Source organism: Podarcis bocagei (genome assembly GCF_964188305.1).
Source record: "Podarcis bocagei genome assembly, chromosome: 8".
NCBI classification, from domain to species: Eukaryota; Metazoa; Chordata; class Lepidosauria; order Squamata; family Lacertidae; genus Podarcis; species Podarcis bocagei.
The window spans coordinates 42,555,581-42,582,303 of NC_138133.1; the positions used below are offsets into that span (position 1 = coordinate 42,555,581).

At 41.4% G+C, this 26,723-nt stretch overlaps 1 protein-coding gene and 1 long non-coding RNA gene across 6 annotated transcripts in view; one reads left to right on the forward strand and one right to left on the reverse strand.

The window, feature by feature from the left end:
- PIEZO2 (piezo type mechanosensitive ion channel component 2) overlaps positions 1-13,869 on the forward strand; it is a 209,924-nt gene extending 196,055 nt beyond the window's left edge. For all 5 annotated transcript variants that reach the window (XM_081205510.1, XM_081205513.1, XM_081205514.1 and 2 more), the window contains 8 exons: positions 314-461; positions 3,391-3,579; positions 4,024-4,116; positions 4,782-4,954; positions 6,149-6,268; positions 7,112-7,191; positions 7,394-7,562; positions 9,256-13,869. In XM_081205510.1, the coding sequence (XP_081061636.1) occupies positions 314-461; positions 3,391-3,579; positions 4,024-4,116; positions 4,782-4,954; positions 6,149-6,268; positions 7,112-7,191; positions 7,394-7,562; positions 9,256-9,508 (1,225 nt within the window). In that variant the 3' untranslated portion in view covers positions 9,509-13,869. The remainder of the gene's footprint in view (positions 1-313; positions 462-3,390; positions 3,580-4,023; positions 4,117-4,781; positions 4,955-6,148; positions 6,269-7,111; positions 7,192-7,393; positions 7,563-9,255) is intronic.
- On the reverse strand, positions 387-26,229 carry LOC308593372. Its single transcript, XR_014010927.1, has 3 exons — positions 25,979-26,229; positions 9,234-9,415; positions 387-453 (listed from the first exon to the last, which is right to left on the reverse strand). It is a non-coding gene; the product is annotated as an uncharacterized lncRNA (long non-coding RNA).
- Between the last annotated feature and the right edge of the window lie 494 nt (positions 26,230-26,723).

The following is a 26,723-nucleotide window of genomic DNA, read 5'->3' on the forward strand; positions in this document are numbered from 1 at the left end:
AGTACTTAACCCGAGGTACCACTGTATATATTTGAGTTATTCAGCATGATTTGATAATCATCAGTGACCACAGAGCTGCTGCATGACAGGAAAATTTAAATCTCTTTTGTGCAGTCAAAGCAACTAGTCATGTTGGGTTAGAACCCATGAATGATCAGAAACGTAACTAATCTTTTAGAACTCCCAAAAGTTAACCAAAACAATTAAAAATGAGCACATAAATCACCTGAAATCTTAAATGCTACAACATACTTGATTTAATATTCTTCAGTTAAAACAGAACCTTCACCTGTGATTATTTCTCTTTGTCTAGATTCCGCTTGGTACCATTCTTAACTGAGCTGAGGGCAGTAATGGACTGGGTTTGGACAGATACCACATTAAGCCTCTCTAGCTGGATCTGTGTTGAAGATATTTATGCTCATATATTCATCCTAAAGTGCTGGCGAGAGTCTGAAAAGGTAATATTTTTTAAAAAATAAAAAACCCCATTTATTTTCATTAAATGTTTTATGAGGGCATAGATCATAGTGTGAGATCTTGAAGAAGCACAAGATAGAAAATTCATATCTCAAAATCATGCCTTTATACAAATCTGTGATGGTATCACTCTGCACAGAGAGATTGTGTAGGTGGAAAAGATTCAGAAAAGGGTAATCAAAAATGATTACAGGACTACAGCAACTCCCTTATGAAAAGTTATAATAAGAACCTAAGAACTTTGGGTTCTTAGATTCTTCTTATATGAAGAGGCTGCTGGATCAGGCCAATGAGCCATGTAGTCCACCATAATGTTATCACAGTGGCCAGCCCAGAAGCAGGATCCAAGCACGAGAGCACGGTCCCCTCCTGTGGTATTCAGACGCATAAAGGCTCCAAACATGCAGGCAGAGCATAGCCATCTTGGCTGGAAGCCACTGAGAGCCATAGATTTATTATTAGCCACTGATAGCAATTTTTGGAGTTTTTTGCTTTGAAAAGAGGCAGGTAAAGACCGACAAGATGAATGTGTAAAAACATGTATGGTGCAGAGAAAGTGAATAGGGAGAAATGCTTTATCTCTCTCATAGTACTAGATCCTGGGGTCATCTAGTGAAGCTGTGTGTTGGGATGCTGGAAGATTCAAGATAGATAAAAAGTACTTCTTCACCCAGCACATAGTTCAGCTATGGAATTCACTACCCTACCACAAGATGTAGTGACGACTACCAACCATGTCCTGCTGTAAAAGGGATTAGACAAATCATAAGGCTGTCAGGGGTTACTAGTCATGATGGCTAGAGAATGCCTGTGGGGGTCACAAATGGGAAAGTTCTGTTGCACTCCTGTCCTTTCCATAGGCATCTGGTTGGTTACTGTGAGAACAAGATGTTGGACTAGATGGGCCTTTGGTTTGATCCAATAGGGATCTTTTCTTGAAGAAAAATAAAATTATTTGCTTTTCTGTTTTATCATATCATCAGTGCATACTGTGTTACAGTCATACATAGGATAATAAGAAAAATAACAAATATATGAATATCAATGGTAACATAACTTATTTCTCCAATTTGTTTCACTATTATAAACCTTAACCTTTACTCTCCTTCCATTCTTTCCCTGGTTTCCTATCTGCTATCTTTTCAGTTGTGTTTTCTTACTATACTAAGTTGTTTTCATTACCTTACTTACACTATCCCACGTTGTAACCTCTACTGCAGAGTATTTTTTGTCAGCCTGTTATGATTATTTTCTTATTGCAATATCTTTCCATATAATCTATATACAATGTCCAAACCTCTTTTAAATCCTTATCATCTTTATATCTCAATCTATTTGTCATGCTGGCAAATTCTATGTATTCTAATATTTTAAGGTGCCATTCTTCTCGTGATCTTACCAGTACGATCCAATAGGGATCTTATGTTCTTACACTGATGGTGTTTCAAGTAGTTTTGTGCTCATCTAATTTTCTTTCAGGTACGTTCACATATAAATAGACAATTGTGTCTGCAAATGTAAACCTGGAATTGTATACACATATTCCAGAGATGGTTTAAAAGCCTGACAAGAATTAAAACTGAAGGGTCCCAGAAAACATTAAGTTATTTCAGCTCTTCTTTTCAGAAGTCTTAAATTTCACAGTAGTTTTAAAAAAACAACTAAGAATTTAGGACAAGGGCATAAAAAGTTATAACAGCTGAACCTGGTTCAAATGCAATGGTCCAAAAAGTTCCTTATTTACTTACCTGAAACAGGAACTCTTAACCAAAAGCAGAACTGTTCAACATAAATTCATGTGAACTGCAGGAAATAGCTTCTAAATGGACCACTGCAACATTTCAACTATGGGTGCACTCCAGATCCATTAAAAGCATTTGAAATGTTGCCACTGACTTCAGTAGGAATTAGTTTGCAACTCTAATTTATTATTTTTGGCATGCAATCAGTATTTTACATGCATTGTTAGCTTTTTTGAGCCAGTATAGGCCAATCCTGTAAATTCCTGTATGTCCAGTTTATTTCCTTTTTGCTTTTTTAAGATTACAGTAACCCCACCATCACCTTTTTTATGAGTTATGGTGTCTAATTTAATAACTCCTCTTCCTCAACTGATAGACCCAGGGACTGTCTAAAGGCCTGTTCTCACAACTGCTTCTGGGCTTGATGCCCAAAAAACAGCCTGTGTTGAATGTTAGCAGATATTGGTACATGCTGAACTAGAAATATACTACCATTGCCCTGTACTACCTTAGACTTTAGTATGCCACTGCAGACTCCAACATGTGGGTGGAATGCCAAAAGCTGAATTCACTGCATGACAGAATATATTCAGGATGCACAAATGGTTGTTTCCTGTGGCTGCCATATGCTGAAGTGATTCTGAAAATAAGACCCAAAGCAATCACTGAAGGAACAGCCCTAAAAACCTGGCTAGAAATCTATCCAGATAGATTAAGACAAGGTACTGCAAAGGGCTTTTTACATCAAACTCATTGCTATCCTATGCAAAACAAGTTGTGGTTTATGATGCCTCATGCTATTATACTAGGTACTTAGTTTAAGATGTTTCCAGCTCACTGCCCACCCCCATCCTTGGATGATAATGGTTTTCTTAAGGGTGACCAACCTATCCTGCAAGCTGCAGCCTTCTAATAACATTTGAATGATTAACTATGGGTGGCAAGACACGGGCTTATGGCTCCTTGAAATATGAAATATATATATGGCTAAAATAAATATACACTAAATTTTGGGAGATGCTTGTAAACATATAGCATATTTTTTTAAAAAAATACTGAAATAAGGTTCTGAGTTTAGAAGATTGCTCATAAAATCCAAAAGTAAAATAATGTTTAAAAATTCTAGAAAAGCGCAATATAGTCTAATGTTTTATATTGCTAATTACAGCGATATCCACAGCCAAGGGGCCAGAAGAAGAAGAAGGTTGTGAAATACGGAATGGGTGGCATGATTATCGTCTTGCTGATTTGCATCGTTTGGTTCCCTCTGCTCTTCATGTCTCTAATTAAATCTGTTGCAGGCGTCACAAATAAACCTCTTGATGTATCCATTACAATAACTTTAGGAGGTTATCAGGTATGAATAAGAAACTAAAATGTCAGCTTTCCCTTCATCTGTTTCCTTTAAATACTAAACATTCCTTATATAAATGTATGTCAGGAGTTGCCAGGCCAGTGCCCATGGCTGTGAAGGCTCTTACTGCTGCCCCTGGGTTTTTTCATTTAAAAAAACAAACACCCAAGTCTCTTAGCCCTCCTAGAAGGCAAGATATGTGATTTCTGTGAAATATGAGTGAGTGTGGAATGCCCAGCTTGTATATTCTTCCTGGCACTGAGGAATTCTCCCAGTTGCTGCAGTGTGTGTAAAATCAGTGTTCAGTGAACTCCACAATCTGGTCCAGCCCTAAGGACATAGCTGGTTCAGAGAAGGTTGGCTGCCTCGATAAATGCCTTGAATTTTGATTCTTTTTTTAAAAACAATCCTGATTCTGTTATTAAACTCTGTGTTCTTACTCTCCAGCCTATTTTTACTATGAGTGCTCAGCAGAGTCAACTAAAAAATATGACATCAGCAGAATATGGAACTTTCCTAAACAGTTTTCGCTCTAATACAGTAAGTAATTTTACTTCTTTTAAGTGCCTGTTGAACTTCTAAGGTATCAAGTGATTTAGAAGTGCTTTGAAACAAACAAATAAACACAGTGAAGGCTGTGGTTCACGGCAACTGTAGTTGTATAGAATCATAGAATCATAGAGTTGGAATAGACCACAAGGGCCATCGAGTCCAACCCCCTGCCAAGCAGGAAACAGTAGTTTTCTACTTGTAGTTTTAAAGCGACAAAAACCGAGACATTCTTTATGAGCATTCTGTGAGGTAGATTCTCCATGTCATATTTCCAACTGATTTTATTATTAATAGAATTTTCATACTTTGTAATGGCAAAATACTGAGTGGAAAGCACTAGCATTAACTGTAGAGCTATTTCCATCTGCCTGTAATACCAGAATCTTTGTCATGGCATAAAACATGCCAAGTTTTAGGATGCTGCACTGACAAAAATGTGTTGCAGTTGTTTGCTCTTCCTGGGTGAAGTTTGCTGATTTAGCACTTCCCCTTGCATTCAGCTATTGCCTTAGTAATAGTACATAATATTTTCTCCAAACTGCCTCTCCCTCCATCTTTTTGTGGGCTACTGAAGAATGATACCAGCAACAAGTACCAAAAAGAATTTGAAGGCAAAGGGATAAAAGCTTCATGTTCCTCCTTTTATTTTTTAGGCTGCTCTACAGTTTCTAGAAAACTATGGTAATGAAGATATAACAGTTGCACAGCTAGAAGGCAATTCAAATTCCTTATGGACTATCAGCCCTCCCAGCAGGAAAAAAATGATTGATGAGCTCAATGCAGAGAATGCTGAATTTTCTGTAGTTATTTCATGGAGTATTCAAAGGTATGGCCTCATTGCTAACATATAGTGTTATTGCTGTTTCTCTAGTGACTGACACAATCCCTACATATCATTGTTTAGGGATCACTTTGATTAAGGTTCCCTGGCACTAGGAGCCAGCTAAAAGCCCCCCTGCCAAATCCATGAGCTCCCTGCCGAACACATACATTCTGGTACAATTGTGGTAAATCTGGAACACTTGTTTGTCATCTCTTAGAAAATGGAAAGAAGCAAGGACAAAAGTCTCCCATCATGACATTCTAGGTGCAGCAAAATTATTAGCATCAAATAAAAGACAGTTGGGTTTTCTGATAGTACTTGGATGTAGATGTTGCTTCAACAGGGGGCAGGGCAATTATTTTTGAAACATTGCAGTTACGGGTCCAGTGTACCTAAAGAAGCATCTCTACCCTCATTGTCCAGCCCGGACACTGAGGTCCAGTGCCAAGGGCCTTCTGGCGGTTCCCTCACTGTGAGAAGTGAGGTTACAGGGAACCAGGCAGAGGGCCTTCTTGGTAGTGGCGCTGTGGAATGCCCTCCCATCAGATGTCAAGGCAATAAGCAATTACCTTACTTTTAAAAGACATCTGAAGGCAGCCCTGTTTAGGAAAGTTTTTAATGTTTAATGCTGTATTGTGTTTTTAATATTTGGTTCGGAGCTGGCCAGACTGGCTGGGGAAACCCAGCCAGATGGGCGTGGTATAAATAATAAATTATTATTATTTTATTATTATGATTATAGGATTGAGTTGCCAATGGTAATGGAGCGGTAATTTGCCCAAAAGCAAATCTAATGCGGATTCACCCAATCTGAACTATCCTGACCAATGTACGGATTGGATTTGTTTCTGCTCTTGAATCTGCACATTGCTAGATCCTCCATTCATACCTCATACAGATCTCTGTGTCTACCTTGTTTTTTAAAAGAAGGTGCAGATGCCTTGTGGCTATTTGGCCAGCAATTCCTGCAATTCCCTACAATGAAAAGAAAGAAAGTTCCCTAGGAGTAATGAATCCTGCCCTCCATATTCCTGTCTGTTGCAGAACTGGGTCTTGGCCTTCATTCCTAGTTCTCAAAGAAATATGACATAGTCTATCACCCAGTGAGAATGGCATTTTGAATACAGCAAAGTCAGAGCAATTGTACATTCATGAACTGTTGCACCGCCTTACTCTTGTTCATACATTTTCTTAAAGAAACCTCTCCCTTGGAGCAAAAGCAGAAATAGCATCTGATAAACAGAGTCACAACCTACGAAAGCAAGCAAGAAAACTTATTGCTAAAATGATGGACAACCAAATGCAACCTGCACCTGTGTAAGTCATTTTCTATGCTTATTAATATGTTGAGTTTTCTTATAAGCAGAGCTACAAATTACTGACTTGGGCAAAGAAAATTGCAATATTGCAACTCCTATAAAAATGTGTTGAAACTGTTGCCTTATTTCCAAAGTGGCATTTTGTAGTTATTTCGATTTTCAGTAAGATCACCTCATTTAACTATATTTATCCTTCTGCACTTTCTTATAATGAAGTGGGGAGGAGTCCTATCTACCATCTGCTGTGTGCATGCACATGCGCTACCAAACGAAGATGTTGATGTTGTCAGCTTTGGCAATTAGCCATTGGAGAAAGGCTGAATTATTGCAGGCCAGAGGCACCTGATGAGGTGCTGAAGGGGAGAGAGGCAAAAGTAGAAAGGAAGGGAGATGCTGAGAAATGCATACAATAAGATGCAACCTGAAGCTCTCATGTGGCCCTCATTCTACCCTAAGTGGAGAATATTTAGTGGAGGCAGGGCTAGCTACTGACAGAAAAATACTGTAAATTCCATTAAAACAGAGCTTTCCAAACTGTGTTGCGACACACTAGTGTGTTGGTGTGTCATGTGAACACTTCTCCTGGGGCTGGAAAGGGGTTAGTTTAACCTTCAGTTTGCTAGTAAAACTGAATTACTGTGTTGTGAAATAATGCATGTCTACAAACACCAACATGAAAAGTTTTGAAAGCTCTGCATTAGAATCCAGTGCCGTGAAGAATAATTCCCAGGCTTGACTGTGGTCTCGTTGTTTAGGACTTTCATGTTGTAAAAATTATATCCAAGGCAAATTTCAAATGACCTTGTATTGGTATTTCCCTCAATTTATTTTTCTTTTGCAGAATACTGCATGAAGTGTATCCACGCTATATCAAGGCACCTAGTGATTCTGTTGCAAAACCCATAAAGCAGCTCTTGACAGGTATGGAGTGATCCACTGCTCATTTCTAACAGGAATATTATTTCATAATGCACCCTGATTCAGACACTTTATTGTCTAGATTGCATGACTGCCTGTATAGGGTGGGTACAGGAGCTGAAGCAAAATTCCTCAGATATAACAGCAGAAATTAAGATAATTTGCACATGAGATACTGACAAAATGGTTTGTTTGGTTTTTGTAGATGGAAAAAATGAAGACATCACTGTTTCACTGTCCAGGCATAATGAAACTGAGTGGTGGGTTCTAAACCAGACTAAAAAAACTCTGGGAGCAGGAAATACAAGTCTGGAACTTATTGTGTTCAGTGACAAAGTTAGCCCTCCTAGCCTGGGATTCTTGGCAGGCTATGGGTAAGCAACCATCTTCTACAAATATCATGTGAGGGGTTTTGCAGAGAAGCAGTTTAAAGAAGCCACCTTTGCACATGGTGACCTCTAAGTGCTTTCTGGCACTTTTTGGTGTAGAAAAAAAAGCACTGGGTTTCAATATATCTGCCAGAATGAGGGGCAGACCATGCTGATGGCTTCACTTGGCAGTATATTGTGGGTGAAACTGCCACTGGGTCCCTCTGCCTCCAGCACACCAAGGGACAAAACAAGCTGCAGCTGAGTGAAACTGGAATACAGCTTGTTCCTCCCTCCACTTCTTTAAGCTGCCTGGCTAAGGAGTGTGCGGCTGTCCTTGCCTCAGCCAAGCAGTTTTATGGAGCCCCTGAGCCAGCAGCAGGGTGGGGGCTCTGTTAAAGTGCTCCCACTCACCAGCTGAGGGAGCCCTGATCCTTCTCCTGCTTGTATGCTGGGGAGCAGGAGGCTTCACACTGCCCAGATGAAGTCTAGCATTGCCTCTGGCTTGCGCAAGCTGGAGATGGGGGGGTGGGTCCTCTGTTAGACTTCTCCCAGCAGAGTCAGGCCATCTCTTTTCCTTGGAGACAGAGGCACCCTTCCATGCGCTTGTGGGCCTTTGCCTGGGAGGGTGGGCTGCATCTTTCCTCCCGGGGTGAACAAGGAAAGTGGCCCCACTGCACCCACACAGGCAAAGGCAGCTACTGCCGCCTGGTCCACCTTCAGGGAGTGGGGGGCAAGCAGGCTGCCTCTTTCTCGCCCACTGCCTGCGCTGGCAAAGGCAGAGAAAGCACTGCAAATGGAGCCTGTCCAGCTCAGTCGGCAGTGCCTCTTTCATCTTTGGACAGTGGGGGGAGGGCGAGCGGCCTCTTTCCTGGGAGAAAGAAGTAGCTCACCCGCCTCAACGCAGCAAAGACAACTCCCTCAGGTGTAATGGAGCCCCCACCTTGCCTCTGGCTTGTGTGAACTGGTGGAACCTTTAAACTTCTCCATTCAGGGGCACACAGCTGCCTGTCCCTCAATTGAGACAGTGGGGCTTGCTCAGCTGGAGGGTGGGAGCTTTTCTGCCTCCCAGCTGAGCAGCAGGCACCTTGGCCCTGGCCTGCGAGGCACTGGGGTAAAAGCACCTCAGCTCCCGCAGTGAGAGCTGAGGCAGTTTCACCCCATGCCTTGCCAGCTGGGGCCAAAACAACTTGTTTCCACATCATGGTGTATCGCCAAACTGCAATGTTTGGATTGTGATACATCGTGATGTTGAAATCCGAATATTTCCCAGCCCTACTCCTAATCATTAAGCTTGCTAAGCCTTCATTTGATGAAACCATGTTGATACAGGCAGGCTACCACAATCCTAGATTTTAATGACTTTGTAAACATCTGGCATAAGTCTTCTATCCTTACCTTTACAGAAACTACATTCAAGCATGTGTCATAGTACTTGCGTATTCTTCCCCTGTTACTTGTGCCTCTGTCTTTCCTAAGTCTTTCTTTATGTTGTATACTTCCCTCAGGACAGGGACATTTCTTTTTGGTGAGGTAGGAAAGAAAAGTAATTTGGATGAATTAATCTATTAAAATGAAAGTGACTTACAAATTGGGTGTATTTTTATGTTTTACTTTCTTCTCAGTATCCACATTTCATAATATTTTAAAATGTGAAAAGATTTAAAATGTAATTACCTTTCCCCCCCTTGTTTTGCAGCATCATGGGATTATATGCTTCAGTCGTCCTGGTAATAGGAAAATTTGTCCGTGAGTTCTTCAGTGGGATTTCCCACTCCATAATGTTTGAAGAGCTTCCCAATGTAGATCGCATCCTCAAATTGTGCACCGACATCTTCTTAGTGCGGGAGACTGGTGAACTGGAATTGGAAGAAGATTTATATGCCAAATTAATATTCCTGTACCGCTCCCCAGAGACTATGATCAAATGGACTAGAGAAAAAACAAATTGATCTTTTTGGGATTTGCATTGTAATTCAAGATGACTTCAACTGGTTGTCGTTTTTTTAAAAAAACAAAACAAAGCACAACATTCTCTTAAGAGGGAAGCCTTTTATAATTAGGTAGCAATGAATTTTCTGTTTGTGGAGTCCATTTGGCTCCCTAGAAATATATGCTGCCTTTCAAATCAAAGATGAAGAAAGCTAGCCCTTGTTTTCAAATACAACTCCTCTAACATCAGAGAAATCTGCTTTTCATTTTAGTGAACAAAATATTCTGCATCCATGTCTGACTTGGGCTTCAGCTCTCATTCTCAAAGGAAAAAGAAGGATATCACAGCTGAATTAATCAGATCCTCACTTATTCTGGAGTGGTGTGCAATATGCTGTTTTGCATCACTTTCAAGGGGCAGCAGTGATCTGAGGAGTTGTTCTAGAAAATCCAAGACAATGGATTACAGAGGGTGCTGAAGGCAACTTTGTTATGTGCATTTCTAGAAAACCAGATCTGCAGATGTACTTCTGGAAGGGAAAAAACTTCACTGACATTATCTTTACCTGCCTTATTTTATTTGAACAATTAACAGGAGGCATTGAAAACATCAGTGACTTTACTCAGGAAAATAAAAACTGTCAAAAGTTTAACTAATGAATAATGATTATGGTGAAACGTTGTAATATTTTGCTGGGCCAATTGCTCCCAAGTAGCCAGGTATTTTTTTAAATTAAGCCAGTTGAACTTTATGATGCCTTTGGCTTGTTCAAATATAGTATGTTTGGCAAAACAAATTATGGTTTGTTTTAATATCTGAACTCAAGCCTCTCCAAAAACAATGGTTGGTTGGGAGCTGACGAACTAGCACCTGAAGCCACAGTTTAGAGCTGGTTTACAAACCACAGTGTGTGCCGACTGTGGTTTGCTGTTATGTCTGAATTCACAGACCATTGACAAACCACAGTTAGGGCCATTGCTCTGCTTTAAGAGGCTGCTGCACCATGGAAATTAGAGTGAATTTAAGAAGCTTGAGTCTTGGCCAGCTGGGAAAGGACAAGAAGCTTAAAACTGTTGTATTACTGTTGTACATTGGAAAGGTCAAAACCATGGTGTGATTTTTTTTAAACGGTGAATACCATTAATCATGGTTTTGCATTTCATTTGAACCCAGCCTTTGATTTCTTGGAAACATTTAAAGACAAAATAGGGGAAAGCATGTTGTAGGAAGCAAAAGAAAAAGATCACCCTATACTGATGTTTAAATGTAAACCATCTGACTTCTACCTAGTATTTCCTTCCAGTGTTTCAGGTATACAGAAATGTTAACATATGCAAATTCTCATTTTTATGTCCAGGATGTGTTTTTAAAGTTCCTAATTATGATAAAACATATATATAATGAGCTTGAAAAAAAGGGGCTTTTCTTAAATTATTGCTATTGGTGAACACCGGCTATTTAGCAGAGGACAGTGTAGCATGAACATTTAAGTGTTGCAATGTAATTTGCATTACATGGTTTAGAAAATGCAATTTCTCAGCAACAGAAAAATCACTGAATGGATAAGGTATGCCAAGGGGTTTTACTGTGCAGTTTTCACTCCATATTGACAAATAAAGCACATGCTGCAAAGTCATTTCAGAAGTATTTTTTCATATGCTTGTTTACATTGAATGAATTTTTTTTATAAACTGAAAGTGTCTACGTAGTGAGATAGTCAGTAATCATTGAAATATCATAACTATTTATTGTATTTGATAATGTTACAAGTCACTAGGAGGTAGATGGGAACTGAACAGGAAACTGTAAAATTACTTGCACATTTTAGTCTAGGGTGTATGTTAGGTAGAAGAAAATTGTGACATGACATGCCCACACAGTTGATCTGTTTCCATCAAAACATTGCTGGTATATTTCAATACTGTGAAAATTAGCATATTGACACTAGGAAGTGCACACCAAAATAAACCACTTTGGGATATTGCACCAATAAAACGCATGGTGATTCGACACATATTCAAATGTTATTATAATTTCCTAACAAAGCATAGTTAGTCTAGCTCTCCTTGTAAAAAAACCATTGACGGAAGCAACATAAACAACGTCCTTTAAAGACTTACATGAAGTGTTTACAAATACCGTATATGCAGACCCTAAACTTACACAAGATGAAAACTTGCATACATTATACTTCACTTAGAAATCAGATGTTTCAGGGCCCTTTGTTCCCATTTTTTACACATTTTCCTCCCTTTACCTATGTAGCTAAATGCGCCTACTTCTTAAGGAGAATTCTTCATGTATCTGACAATGGCTGCAGTCCATAAAAGCTTGTGCCAGAAAGCTAACAAAAATATCATTTTCCTCTGCTACTGTTTTACTGCAAGAGATTTAACGTGGCTCCCCTATGGAATTTGAATCAAATTAGTAAGACAGAACCAATAGAGAAGCTAACTGGTATAGAATGGCCCTGCTAGATTTAGACAAAATTCAGGCATCCCGTTTCACCATTGCAGCCTACCTCACGTTTCCAGGAATCTCGCAAGTAGGCCATGGAGGGAAGAGTTTGTCCCTGTTGTTTGCCCATCAGCAGCTAGTATCCAGGAGCACCTTGCTTCAGAATTGGGCAGTTGCGTTTAGCTATCAAGAATTTGTCTAAATACTCCATTTTAAAGTTATCCAGAATGAGTGGCCATCACCTCATATTGGGGCTGCAAATTCTATGAGCTATGAGTTATGTGTTATGTATGGCTGTCCTATTTCCTTTCAATTTCATTGAATGGCTTCATTTTCTAGTACTAGGAAAGAGACAAAAACTTCTCTGTCCACTTACTGCACACTATGCATGATTTTATAAGCCTCTCAAAACTTTCCCATTTTAGACATCTTTTTTCTAAAGTATAATGCCCCAGAAGGTGCTGCAGTTCCTGCTGACTTTGTAATTGTTAATATGTCTCTGCCTTCTTGACCTCTGCTAGTTATTTATTACTCCTCCATTCTCAAGCCATACTTGTCACTTTGGGCCAGTAATCATCATTTTAAAGGAAATGCTTCCCAGTGAAATTGTAACAATACATAAGGATTTGTGCAGTCCTCAAATGCTATCTGCTAGAAAATAAAAGTCCTTTGTACGTGTCCTGTGTCCTCAAGGTGCTGTGTACTTCAGTACAGGACTGGACATAGGAAACAGCAGATTATTTGAATCTTCCAAAACTTTACTGCCTTTTTCTGATCAAAGCTATATAGGGCTCTGAGTAGCATGGTTGAGCTCTACACAACCACCAAAGCAGATTAAAGTCTTAAATCACATTTAAATCCTTACTGAATGAAAACTGTGTGTCTGATTATCTCTCCTGTACATGCATGTTATTTATAAAGCATAACTTTTTTCAAAGAATTAATTATATGTATCTTCTTGTTTTTTTAGAACAATGTTGTGATACATTACACCTAGGGATCGGCCTTGATTTGTACCAGGACCATGTCCTGGAACATGTGAAGTAATAAAGTACCTCCAACTTTGTGCAGAGTGCTTTTCTCTTGCCACTGAGTAACCAACTGCAGTCTTTCCCATCACATTAAGATTAAAACTTTAATGACCAGGCAAATGGCATGGCATCCAAGTATGCCTGAGCCCTGGTGACTATTTCTTGAAGATAAGCACTATCCAATAATGGAAGTGTTTTTTTCTGTTAGAGCAAGAACTTCTAGAAAGATGGCTCCAAGAATGGCTTAAGCTCATTTCCATGGTAAGGTTAAACACCATGAATGTCTGTGGGGATCATTGCAAGTCAGTCCCCAAAAGTCATGAAGTGTGCTTTCTATCTGATACTACAAACCTTGGGGTGGACGTATAGCTATCTATCTAATGTACCTCTAGGCCCCAGCCTCTCATTTAAACAAAAATAATGTACAGGGGAATCCCCACTTACACAGGGTGAGCACAAGTGGGGATTCCCCTGTTCCACCCCCTTTTGGTGATGAAAAAGGTGCACACAAATGGCACACATGCAAGTGAGGTGGTGCCTGCACTTGAGCTGTGTAGGCACAATCAATAAGGCTAATTGGAAAAAATAATGTTGCACAGAATAGATTTTTAAGAAAGCAGGAATGCCATGGTGTCTCAATTCTGGTGGTTATTGATCCATCCCACTTTCAACATCTTTCCTTGCAGCTAAAACTGTAAATACATGTAAAAAGCTATGAATGCACTATGTCAAGCTATGGTTTAGTGTTTGATTTTGTTGCCTGAAATGCAGTGTGAAAAAAACAGTGGCAATGTGACTAGCAAAAAAAATGTTAAAATACTAATACCCTTTGTATAATGTAATTATGATATGAAAAGGCCTTTTTCTTGATTAAAGTTTCTTTTAACAATAATACTTCTCTGTTGCCATTTTTAAATCACTGATGTCATCAGCACAGCAACGAAAATTTATGAGCACCAAAATTAGTTTATTCCATGATCCCACCACTATGTCCAGAGCGAAAGAGACAGTGTCTTCTGTCATTATGCTGAGCTTGAGTTCCAACATAGGTGTGTTAAGTGAGGTCCTTCCCTCCTCAAAAGCTCAGAAAAGGGATAGGAACTTATACCCAATGCACTAAGGGCACTTACAGTTGGCTGATAGTTTTGGGTGGGATTCAATCAGATATTTAGCAGATTCGGGACATGCAATTAAAGTTGATTTAGAGGTCTTGTGCAACAAATGTGCTTTCCCAAAAGATTGTACTTTTTATCTATTTCATTAAATTTATATATTGCTTAACTGTAGTAAAACGAAAACAAAAACCTCCTAGTGGTTTACTTTTTGTGGTAAGTGAAGTATGGAATCATCATCATCATCATCATAATTTATTATTTATACCTCGCCCATCTGGCTGGGTTTCCCCAGCCACTCTGGGCGGCTTTCACTGAATATTAAAAACAATACCGCATCAGACATTAAAATCTTCCCTAAACAGTTGTCTTTTTAAAGTCAAATAGTTGTTTATTGCCTTGACATCTGCTAGGAGGGCGTTCCACAGGATGGGCGCCACTACCGAGAAGGCCCTCTGCCTGGTTCCCTGTAACTACACTTCTCGCAGAGAGGAAACCTCCAGAAGGCCCTCAGTGCTGGACCTCAGTGTCAAGGCTGGATGATGGAGGTGGAGACGCTCCTTCAGGTATAGAGGACCGAAGCCGTTTAGGGCTTTCAAGTCAGTAACAACACTTTGAAATGTGCTCGGAAACTTACTGGGAGCCAATCAAGATCTTTCAGGACCAGTGTTATATGGCCTTGGCAGTTGCTCCCAGTCACCAGTCTAGCTGCCGCATTCTGGATTAATTGCAGTTTCCGAGTCACCTTCAAAGGTAGCCCCACACAGAGTAGTCCAAGCGGGAGCTAACTAGAGCATGCACCACTCTGGCGAGACAGTCTGCGGGCAGGTAGGGTCTCAGCCTGCGTTCCAGATGGAGCTGGTAAACAGCTGCCCTGGCCAAAGAATTAACCTGTGTCTCCATGGACAGCTGTGAGTCCAAAATGACTCCCCGGCTGCGCACCTGGTCCTTCAGGGGCACAATTACCGTATTTTTCACTCTATAGGATGCACTTTTTCCCTTCTAAAAAGTAAGGGAAAATGTGTGTGCGTCTTATGGAGCGAATGCAGGCCGTGCGGCTAAGCCCAAAGCCAGAACAGGGAGACGGAGCACTGCGCAGCGCTCCCTCTCGCTGTTCTAGCTTGGGGTTAGCTGTGCAAAGCCTCCGCAGGGCAGCGGGGTGCCTTCACCCCGCTGCCCTATGGAGGCTTCAAAGGCTGTCCCCAAAGCCAGAACAGCAAGAGGCTATCCCAGAAGCCAGATCCCTCTTGCTGTTCTGGCTTCTGGGGTTCAGAATTTTTTTCTTCTTGTTTCCTCCCCCCAAAACTAAGTGCGTCTTATCGTCCGGTGCGTCCTATAGAGCAGAAAATACGGTACCCCATTCAGGATAACGCTTCATTTGTTGCCTTCTTCCTTTTCGGCCAGGGAGCCCCTTCATTCACCTTGTCCTTGCTCTCTCCAGAGATTTTCCAAGCTCACAGCACTTTTGCAACTATAGAACGTGTAGGCAAGTGGAGGTGGGGATCAAGTGAGGGAATGGGTGGCCAAGGAAGAAGTAGGAGGTGACAAGGTGGAAGAGGAAGCTATTGCCCCACTGCTGCTTTACACATCGGCAGCGGCAGGGCAGCAGCTTGCTGCTCTCCAGGCAGCTTGAATAGGTTTGGTGCTCTGCATTTTTTAAAAAAATCAGTGAACAAAGAATGACAATTCAAAAGTGGCTAGCAGATCAATCAAAAAACCATGGCTACTCAGAAGTAAGTTCCACTGAGTTCAATGGGGCTTACTCCAAGGTTAGTGGGTATATGGTTGCAGCATAGATATGGTTAGGGATGTGCTGTCGGTGACTAAGTAGCTCGCGTGGAAGCACCTGCAGTCACTGCTACTTGGTAATCAACAAATGCAGACCTTTCAATTTTTTTTGTTTAATTTATCCCACTATACATGTGGAAGCCTAAATTATACTTGCTGGAGTGGGGAAGATGTTCCAAAAAGATGCCCTAGTAGCAGTTTACTGTGCTGCATCTGTGGAAATTTCAGGAAGTGAAAGCCAAACCTATCAGCAGAAAAAATTAGACATACCTCGCTTAAACCAAACCTAGGGAGTTATCTGTTGGCCTAATGGACTGAAAAGAATGATGGCATTGCTGTGCACAATTGTGGGACACACGCAAGACCTGCTTCATTGGCTTTCAGACTATTAAGAATATGCTCTTTCGGGTAAAAGTGATCACTGTAAGATATTCAAGGCAGCAGGCAATCGATGCGGCAAAAGTCAGACATCCACAGGTTATGGGTGTCTTAGAAGTGAATACCACATGCATTGTATGTGAATATGGCCAGTATGCCCACTGGTGATGGTTGCAAGAACTGTAGACTATGGGAGTACTATTCAGCACATTCCTCAGATCGGAGAAGCCCAGATTTCTTTTCTTTCATAAAGAAAAGTTCATATTTCTGGAATGTTGGGCTTTTGATTTCCTTTTATCAGAAACTAAAATGTGAGGCATGTTGGCAGCAAAAGGGCTATGTCAACGCCCCATCCCAGTCAGCCAAATGATTGTTGAATTTCTGGCTCCTTGAGGTATGAGTGCTGCTTTCTGCACTGTGCAGTGTTAGTGTATAGTTAAAGGAAGAGGAGAAAGTTATCTACCACCTCACTTGCAGAATTAGATAATGAAGGAATGCTTCTGAGAGGTCATCTGGAAACTTCCCATAGAACTTTGCCTGGCTCCATGAAGACCTTTTTATTCACCCTTTAAGTAACTCATATTGCAACTCCAGTAATATAGAACTGTAGAGTTGGAAGGGACCCTGAGGATCATCTAGTCCAACCCCCTGGAATGCAGGAATATGCAGCTGTCTCATGAGAATCAAACCTGCAACCTTGGCATTATCAGCACCATGCTCTAACCAACTGAGCTCTAGCTGGTGGCAACCACTTTGGGCAGGGGTAGGGGGGTTTGGCAAGCAAAGCAAGCAGAGATAGCAACCCTAGTTTATCCATAAAAAGCTAGCCACTGATTATAGAATTGGCTCATATGAACTAAGATCCCCCATCAGTTGCCTAATTCACCCACAGGACTTTGCTGCAATGAAATATAAGAAATGTTATTATTCTTCATTGCATTTCTTCATCAAGGTCTCTTGAGCCAACGCCTACACTCAAAGCACGCAGGTAACATAACTACACAGAAAACAGGGATGGGAATTGAAGCAATATGATCTGTGCTGTAGGAGCAGCACATCCTGCTATATCTTTTATGCCACTGGGAAAAACCTCTCTACTTGGGGACATTCACACCAGATGTGATAAAATGACCTATTCCCCCAAAGAATCCTGGGAACTGTAGTTTGTTAAGGGTGTTGAGAGTTGTTAGGAGATTCCCTTCCCAAAGGTACAATTCCCTGAGTGTGACTTAACAGTCAATCCCTTTCCCCAGCATACTCTGGAATTGTAGGTCTGGGAGGGGGAATAGGGATCTCCTAACAACTCCCAGCATCCTTAACAAACAGCAGCTCCCAATATTTTTTATCAAAGCTATGATTCTACAAATGGTATAAGAATGTTTTAAATGCCTGGTGCAAATGTGACCTTAGCTATAATTAACAATGGTACTTTACTTTTTGGGAGTTTAGAACAAGGGCATGTGGAAAACGTGCGTTTTTAAGAAGTCGGCTGTGTCAAACTGTGATGTTAGGAATGCTTGCTGCTGCTAAAATAGAAAAGCTATTGAATTGAAACACCTGGGGTGCTGTTTTCCTGTGTCCTGACCAGAATGGGCTTTCTGCTCCCAGCTCAATTAATTTAGACACTGCTATAAACCACTCAAAGGATCTGGTGAGCCTCCAGACGCCAATGAAAGACTGAAAGCTGTTAACATTTTGTCCATTACAGTTAAAATCCAGCTTTACTGCTTCAAGTGAGAACAGAACCCCAAATTCCTCCTGCTTCCTGACAATTTATAATGTTGTGGATGTATTTCCTTCTTCTGTCAACATTTGAAATCATGGGAAACTACTCAACTGTTGTCATTTACTGCATGAAATCTTAACTACTCTGATGAAACGTTAACATGGCTGTTGGCATATGTGGATGTGGATCCGAGTGAAGCAGGGGCTGTTGATTTTTCCCTAAATAAAAAGTAGTTACTTATGCTTGAAAGGTTGGGGACAAGAAAATGAGGAAAAAATCTTGTCCCTTAAGGGAGATTCTCACCATCCCTTCCTTTTCTAATGTTCAGCCTTTGCTTAAAGGTAAAGGGACCCCTGACCATTAGGTCCAGTCGTGGCTGACTCTGGGGTCGCGGCGCTCATCTTGCTTTATTGGCCGAGGGAGCCAGTGTACAGCTTCTGGGTCATGTGGCCAGCATGACTAAGCTGCTTCTGGGGAACCAGAGCAGCGCACGGAAGCGCTGTTTACCTTCCGCCATAGCGGTACCTGTTTATCTACTTGCACTTTGACGTGGTTTCGAACTGCTAGGTTGGCAGCAGCAGGGACCAAGCAATGGGAGCTCACCCCGTCGCGGGGATTCGAACCGCTGACCTTCTTATCAGCAAGCCCTAGGCTCTGTGGTTTAACCCACAACGCCACCCGCGTCCCTTTGCTTATATAGCCAAAATAGCAATAGCCATGCAAAACAGGGACGTGCCACCAGACTCTGGGACCCCAATGCTTGCATAAATACAAAAGACAGCAACACAACACCCTAATGAATGAGTGGTCCCCAAAAATCAGCCCAATGACCACACTCAGTGGCCACAGGATGACTTGTCAGGAGAGGGAAACTGAATGGAGTAGCACTGAGGTGGCCATGGCTGGCTGGAACAGTGCAAACTTTTTGTTGCAGGTCCTAATTGCCTCTTATTAATAACCATAACCAAATCAATATATCAGACAGCATTAATGGCCCCTCTGGAGATTACAGAGCTATTTAAAAACTTCAGCCAGGACTTGTTCTCCAACAACAGTATGATGTCTGCTCTGAGAACAGAGCTTCAGTATGCAGACACATCAGCCAAAACAGCAGATGACTCTGAGCATCTGCATTTGCCATCTCCATTGCTCTATAAAAAGGAGTAGATAGAAAAGCATATGTTAAGTATAAATTGGCTAGAGGCACAATTGTAAAGGAGCCAGCAGCCAGACAGACTGCAGGTGCTAGGCGTATGAAATGAATTTACTCATCAGTGAGTGTGGCATGCATAATTATTTCATTATATATTTTCAACGCAACGTTCATAGCTCACGTTTGACTTGCAATGTCTTCAGGACCATGTCTCCTTTCAGAAAAGGGAAATACAGTGGTACCTTGGGTTACATACGCTTCAGGTTACAGATTCCGCTAACCCAGAAATAGTACCTCGGGTTAAGAACTTTGCTTCAGGATGAGAACAGAAATCGTGCTCCAGCGGCGTGGCAGCAGCAGGAGGCCCCATTAGCTAAAGTGGTGCTTCAGGTTAAGAACAGTTTCAGGTTAATAACGGACCTCCGGAACGAATTAAGTACTTAACCCGAGGTACCACTGTATCTGTGATAGGATGCTGCCACTGCCATCATCACTCTAGAGGAAATAAACCATAGCTCCCAGATCATATAGGAGTTGCAAGCGTGGTTCTGCGTGAGATAACCATAGATACGGTTGCAAAATGTAACCAGTGCTTGGTCAAAAGGCAACACCAGATTCAAGGAGTAGATGTCTCTCAGAAACAGGACCAACTTCAGACTAGTGAGGGGCAGGCAAAGCAACCCCCGTTGGCATACTCTGCACCACCCCTGCAAGTCTACCAGTGGTAAACAGCAACACCATGATCTAAGTCAAGCCACCTGCCATTCTCACATTCCTACAGTGACTTACTGGAGCATTATGGGAACAACCATATGGCAGTTCACTAATCTTCTGCTGCCATTCCATAAATCCATGCCAGGGAAGATGGGTTGACAGGAGAGCCTGATTCACGTAGCAGTGTGTCTGCCCCAACTCCTGCCCCCACGGAGGCCCCTGCTTAACAGCGAATCTGAGGTTACATTGTCACTTCCCTAGTTTTATATTACAAAGCATATGTAAAACCAGAAATACTACTGTGATTAAATTATATTGAGGACTTCATTTAAGGCAGGCATAGGTAAACTCCAGCCCTCCAGATGTTTGGGACTACAATTCCCATCATCCCTGACCACTGGTCCTGTTAGCTAGGGATGATGGGAAGCGTAGTCTCAAACATCTAGGAGGGGGCAGAGTTTGCCTAGGCCTGATTTAAGGGAATAGTTAATCCTGAGTCTAAGGCAAGGATGGTGACTCTGTGGCCCTCCAAATATCTCAAATTGGGGACTCTCAGAGCTTTCCAACTCTCAGCTGACTGAACTCTCAGGCAGCATGACCAGACATCAGGGATGAGAGAACTTGTAGACCAGCCACAACTGGAGAGCCACAGCTACTTCACACCTGAAATAGGGGAACCCCTCCTCTTTGCCTTCTCCCATTGTTAAAATCTCACACATTATGGCAACAGGGCTTGTGACTATGGTCCAATCTGATCAATGATTTCTTAATGTTCTGAAATAGTTTTAGGCTCATTGATGCCTAAATGTACACTGCTATAGGTCTCCCTCATATCTGATTTCAATAATCTTATCAGCAATCATACCCACATGCCCCCTAATTCCTTACAGAATGAAGTGTGACTAACTGTGCATCACAGCATCCAGACTATTGTCAACAAGAGTGTCTTGTGGGGCCTTAGCAACTAACAGACTTGTTTATAGCTTAACCTTTTGTGGACAAGAGCTCACTTGTTCTATAAATGAAACCAACTCTAGTCCCTGGACGCTTATGCCACAATAAATTGGTTAACTTAGACTAATTTTGCATAGGATTGGCTGCTACTTTGAATTCAGTGTAGAAGAAGAAGAGTTTGGATTTGATATCCCGCCTTTCACTCCCTTTAAGGAGTCTCAAAGCGGCTAACAATCTCCTTTCCCTTCCTCCCCCACAACAAACACTCTGTGAGGTGAGTGGGGCTGAGAGACTTCAAAGAAGTGTGACTGGCCCAAGGTCACCCAGCAGCTGCATGTGGAGGAGCGGAGACGCAAACCCGGTTCCCCAGATTATGTGACTACCGCTCTTAACCACTACACCACACTGGCTTTCAAGTAAAGCTTCACAGAATTGGGTTCTTACTCTGCAATACCATTCTGCCCTTTCCCACTGGTTCTTAACATAGCCTCTTGGAGAAAATATCAAGTGCCAGGATTGCTGAATGGTAAAATTAAAATTTGCTTGCTATGAAAATCAACATCTTTTCACTCTGCACAGCAGCATAGGAAAGCTACTATGTCTTATTTTCAAGAAAGAAGAATGTGTACATGGGGGGAGGAGGAAGAATCTACGATCCCTGAGCAGCCAAAATTTAGAAGGCCCATAGAGAATAAGTAGTCAGCACCTTGATGAGTTAAGGTATATTGCATAGCAACAAAACAGAAAAATTGGAAATGGTTAGACACCCACTGTGGTGCTCCTCCTGACCCAAGGATGAATAGCGATTCCGAGCAGTTAAAAATCTTTGTGAAAGAACAAAAGCCAGCAAAAGGCTAAACCCATGAGCTTTGACTCCTAGACCTTTGTTCTAATGGATCTAGCAATCTACTCCTGGTTTGTTTGGGGTTTTTGCCAAAATCTTACTAAAGTTTTGGCAGCTTTTACAAACTTCTCTATACAATTTGATGAGTCTGAGAATCCAACATGAAACTTGGTGTATTGTTCTGGCTCAAAATGCATCTGTCTCTGATTCTGTGTGTGTACATTACATGTGAACCTGAACAGAGATTAGAGTACTTACAGAATTGGAGGTGAGTGAATGCAAGTTTGTCCAGATTGCCTGGCAGTAAATTCAGCTCTTGGCTTAAATAAAGCAATCCTTCTTTGCAGGAGATGTTAAAGTTAGTTGAATAGTTCAAGATAAATGTACTGTCTATATTTAGTTGGGAGAGAGATTCACAATGTGTCTCTCATAAAAATCACAATACAAACCATAAAGGGGGGTTGCCATAATGCCTGTAACTCCCTAAGGAAGTGTCCGCTTTCCTACTGTTCTTGATCTAGGTAGCTTTCTATCAACAGCCTTCTCTTTCTAGTTTTTAGGAACAGGCCTCAGACTATCATAAAAACAAGTATAGTCCAATGGTAAGCTTCCTTCTGCACAGTCAATAAATAGGCGACACAAAAAATCAAACACAGGTTCAGATCTTCTAACTATTTTGTAGTAATTGTGTATACCATGAAGTGTGTCCATTCAGGCAAACTGGTAAACCATGGTTTAGATACCATTAGCAAGTCCTAATCCTGGTTTAGCATCAAACCACAGTCTGCAAACCCTTCTAGCCAAAACAACAAACTATAGTTTGTGCAAACCAAAGTTTGTCCACAAACCAGGCTCAAATAACAGTCTAATCTTGGTTTGCCACTAACTCAGAATCATAAGTTTCTACTTATCATGCACAGGGCACAAGTAAGGGAAGGGAGGAGTATACAATGGAACTCCCTCCCCCTGGAGGCACAGAGAGCGTCTACAAATTCTACCATGGGGGGCGGTGGGGGACGACGACACAAGCTTACCTAGCTTGTGCATAAATCAGGCACCAACTAATCTTGTTTACTTGGTGCAAATCCCAAACTAAAACTAATTTTGATTAGCCCAGACTTTTTTTGCTTGACCAAAACTTCCAGATTCCTGTATTGTGAGTCCTTCATTAAAGAAGACAAGAAATTATTGTCTTTAGGTCAGAAGGGTGCCTAGAGGTCAGAGGCCATGAATATCCAATATAACTAAAGGGATATAAATAAAGGGATATAAAGTAAGGGGATATAAATACATCCTTCTGGAGCATAGTCACACTTTTCCAGTATTGAAGACCAAGCCAGAAAGGTTAAAAGCCCAAATGTTTACTAACAAATTATCTACTCCCCAAAGGTGGGGAGCTATGGTATTGCAGGAAACCCCCATGAATTTTATTTACTTTAAAGTTAAACAAATGTTTTCTGTAGTATGAGGACAGCAGCCAAAGCAGTGTACAACACAATAAAAAGAATGTTAGGAAAAACACATCTCAGCAATAAAAAAACACTTGAACAACATACATTAAAACATTAAAACTTGTCAGCCAGCGTGGGAGACAGTTGTTTCACCAAATAAAAGGGCTTTTTTTGGATTCAATGGCAATCACAACACAAATGGAAGGAGGTTTAGTGCTTCTATTAAATAGTATAGAAAACTGTACAGCATTTAAGCAAAATCACACAGCATGAGGAAGATAGTAAGAACAAGATAATGTACCTCCCCGTTCTGTTATTGGGAGCGTCGGGAATCGACGGAAAGATTCCAGCTGGCCAGTACAGTCAGGACCCACACTGAAGCTCAGGAGTCAGGCCCCATGTGAGAGATGCATACACTCCAGCCCCCTGCTGGCCTCTTGCTGGCTGACCTATTATGTCAAACCCTCCCACCTGCTAAGCTAGGTCAATCTACTGAGGCAGCATAATTAATGAGTCCTGCAGCTGCACTGCTGCCTACAGGCACTCAGCCTACAGCTGGCCCATAAATGAATCTTCCACCAACCTGCTGCTCCATATCCCTGGAGCCCACACAGTAAATAAAACCAAAAAACCTTGCTAAGGTACCAATAAGGGAGGAAGAATCATTTAAACCAGTATCTATTTCCTCAGGATACAAAAGTCTTCTTGCCTAGGTTTTATCTGCAACAGTGAACCAAGTTCCAGATGAGCCATTGCCAGATTTAATCTCTCTGTCTCGCATCCACAATAGCCTACAAAGAGCCAACCTAGTACTACTAGGAGCAGAGTTAACAAGCGGACATGACTCTGCTATCCATAAATTCATGAGCCAATCCCTCACAAATTGCAAGACTGGAAAGCACTGAATTTGGCCTTCTTATCCGTTTGAAATTGCAGAACTTTTAATAGCTGCAGATATCAAACTTTCATGTTTTAGTCTTTGACAAGCCGACATTTCTCACAGCAGCTTGACTCCTAACGAGCCCTTTTTACTGCAGTGCCAAGCCAAGCTAAGGTTAGTGAGGAATGGAGAGAGCTTAAGCATGAAGCTGTGTTAGGATGACACACTAAGATTGGCTTAGCTCAGCGCAGTGAGGCAATAAAAAGGACAAGGGAGGGGCAAAATGACCATGAATTCCTCTCTAGGTAAGCCACAGTTTGGACTTACCATGAAATACAAACCAGGCCACCGCCTTGCTATATATTAAGAGTTTAGGTTTCCAAGTTTCATATTCTGAAGTCATCAATCCCCAATCACAAATTGCTTGGGGATGCAATTAGTCATCTTACACTCTACAAACACATTTTTCATGTTACTACTGCTTCTCTTCTGCTCCCCAGCAGAGCAACACAATTCTTCATATCTATTTTTATTTAGTCTCTGATTTAATACCGCTCCTTTCTATAGTGGCCTATACTGAAGGCAGCTGACTACAATAAAAATAATACAGTAAAAATAAAGCAGAACAAATCAGAATCAGTAGCAGGATAGACTTCAAAATGTATGCTGAAACAAAACAGGATTGTGGCTTATATATGGCTCATTCAAATGCACACCCCTAGCCCTTAGGGTGGGAACATACCTTGCTATAACACCATCTGCTTATGCCCAAACATAGACAAGCCACTAATATTTTATGTGATGGCGCAAGTCTCTTTGTAATACCAATACAGGATGACATGCGTGTTCAATGTCCCACTTAAAAACCTCAAATCAGCAGGATGAGATTCTTTCAATGAAGGAAGGTAAGTGTTCTCGTGGTAAAGGCTTGACATCACACACACACACAGGGCTCTGCAAGGAACAGGTTAGATGGGCTCCTACCCAATTTGCAATTTCAAAACAGATGTGACAGGGAGAGAGGGAGGAAGGGGTAGAATATGCAATTATTTCAGTTAATCATACTTGAACTTACATTACAGTAGGATATTTGGACTAGGGGGCCATTCCCAAGGTTTCACAGAGAAACCCCCTCTAGCAGGGTTAATATATTTACTATCAAAAGCTTATAAACATGCTGTGCTGCTCTTGCACACAGGCTTGAGGAATTCACAATCAAAGGGCACGTGGAGGTTAACCACTCTCTCGCGACCTCTAATAAAATGTGTCATGAGCTCCAGCACAGAGCGCAAGTCACCATAATTCTTTCTTCGGAGCTGTTCCATTTGGAAGCAGTTGCTTGGAGAGGACCAGGGCCAGAGGGGGGAAAACTGGAGTGAGTCAGTAAACCGTTAAGGCACTTGGCATATCCATGAGCTGTGAAGCTCTGTAGGTGTTTTAAGCTGAAGAATTTTCTCATACAGTACTCCTAAGGCTTAATGCACATTTTAAGCACTCATGGCTTTGCCACTTCATTTATGGCTAAAATACATGTGATGTGGAAGATCTGTGATTGGGATCTTTCACTTTAATAATAATGAAAAGTTAAACAGGCACCATAAGGAAAGACCAGGATCCCCTGCAACATTTTTCCAGTTTGAAGCTGCCCCTAAGCTGTTTGCACAAGCAAAAGTAAAAACTAAAAGTATCTGTATGGATAACTCAAAATAAAAAAATTCCTTAAGGTGCTACTGGAAGGAATTTTTTTATTTTGACTATGGCAGACCAACACGGCTACCTATCTACTGTATGGATAACTGTTTGTTCTGTTCCATGTTTCATACTCCGTGGGGTTTGAGATTTCAAAGTGTGCCTACCTTTGGCCACCCATAATTGTCATCCCTCTGAGCAAAGAAGTCAACCTTGTCTCTCAAAAAACATGTAGTGCACAGTGCCCAATATTTCTTCATGCTACATACCCAAATCTGTGAGGTGCAAGTCATTGGCCAAGGTGTTGAATACCTTATTCATGTCACATCTGATGAGGTCACCGTCAATGCTGAGCTTTCCTTTGAAGACGTTGACAGGCAATTCATGTACTTCCACTTTCAAGAGCCTCCAAGTTGCAAATGTCCTTGTTTTCTCCTGCTCCAGAGGGTATGACCTGAACCAATGGCTTCAAGACACAAGGAGATTCTGACTAAACATCAGGAAGAACTTTATGATGGTAAGAACTGTTTTGACAGTAGAACCTTGGAAGGTAGTGACTCTCCTTCCTTGGAGGTTTTTAAGAAGAGGTTGAATGGCCATCTGTCACGGATGCTTTAGTCGAGATTCCTGCACTGCAGAGGGTTGCACTTAGATGCTTCTATGAAAGTGGACTATGATTTGTATCTAGGGACTCATACCTAGCTACTTCAAGAATCTCAATCCTGACTCAGCCTCAGGTCACTTTGAAACTCAGGAAACACACTTAATCTATGCCTGGGGATTGTCTCAACTAACCATTTCATTCTTTGTAACCATTTTGGCAATTCAAGCCGCATGGCTATTTTATTCTCTGATGTGATGTTGGTGCTGTATAATACACACATTTATTTGGAGTTTGAATGGAGACTGGTCTTCTGCTAATGGAAGTGCAATGCAACATCCCCATGGGACATCTCCATGGCAACATGTGTTTATATACATGCCATCATGTAACCTATGAACATATATAGGACAAGTTGCAGGTGGAAGGGTAGTTCTGCATTGCTGCAATCTGTTA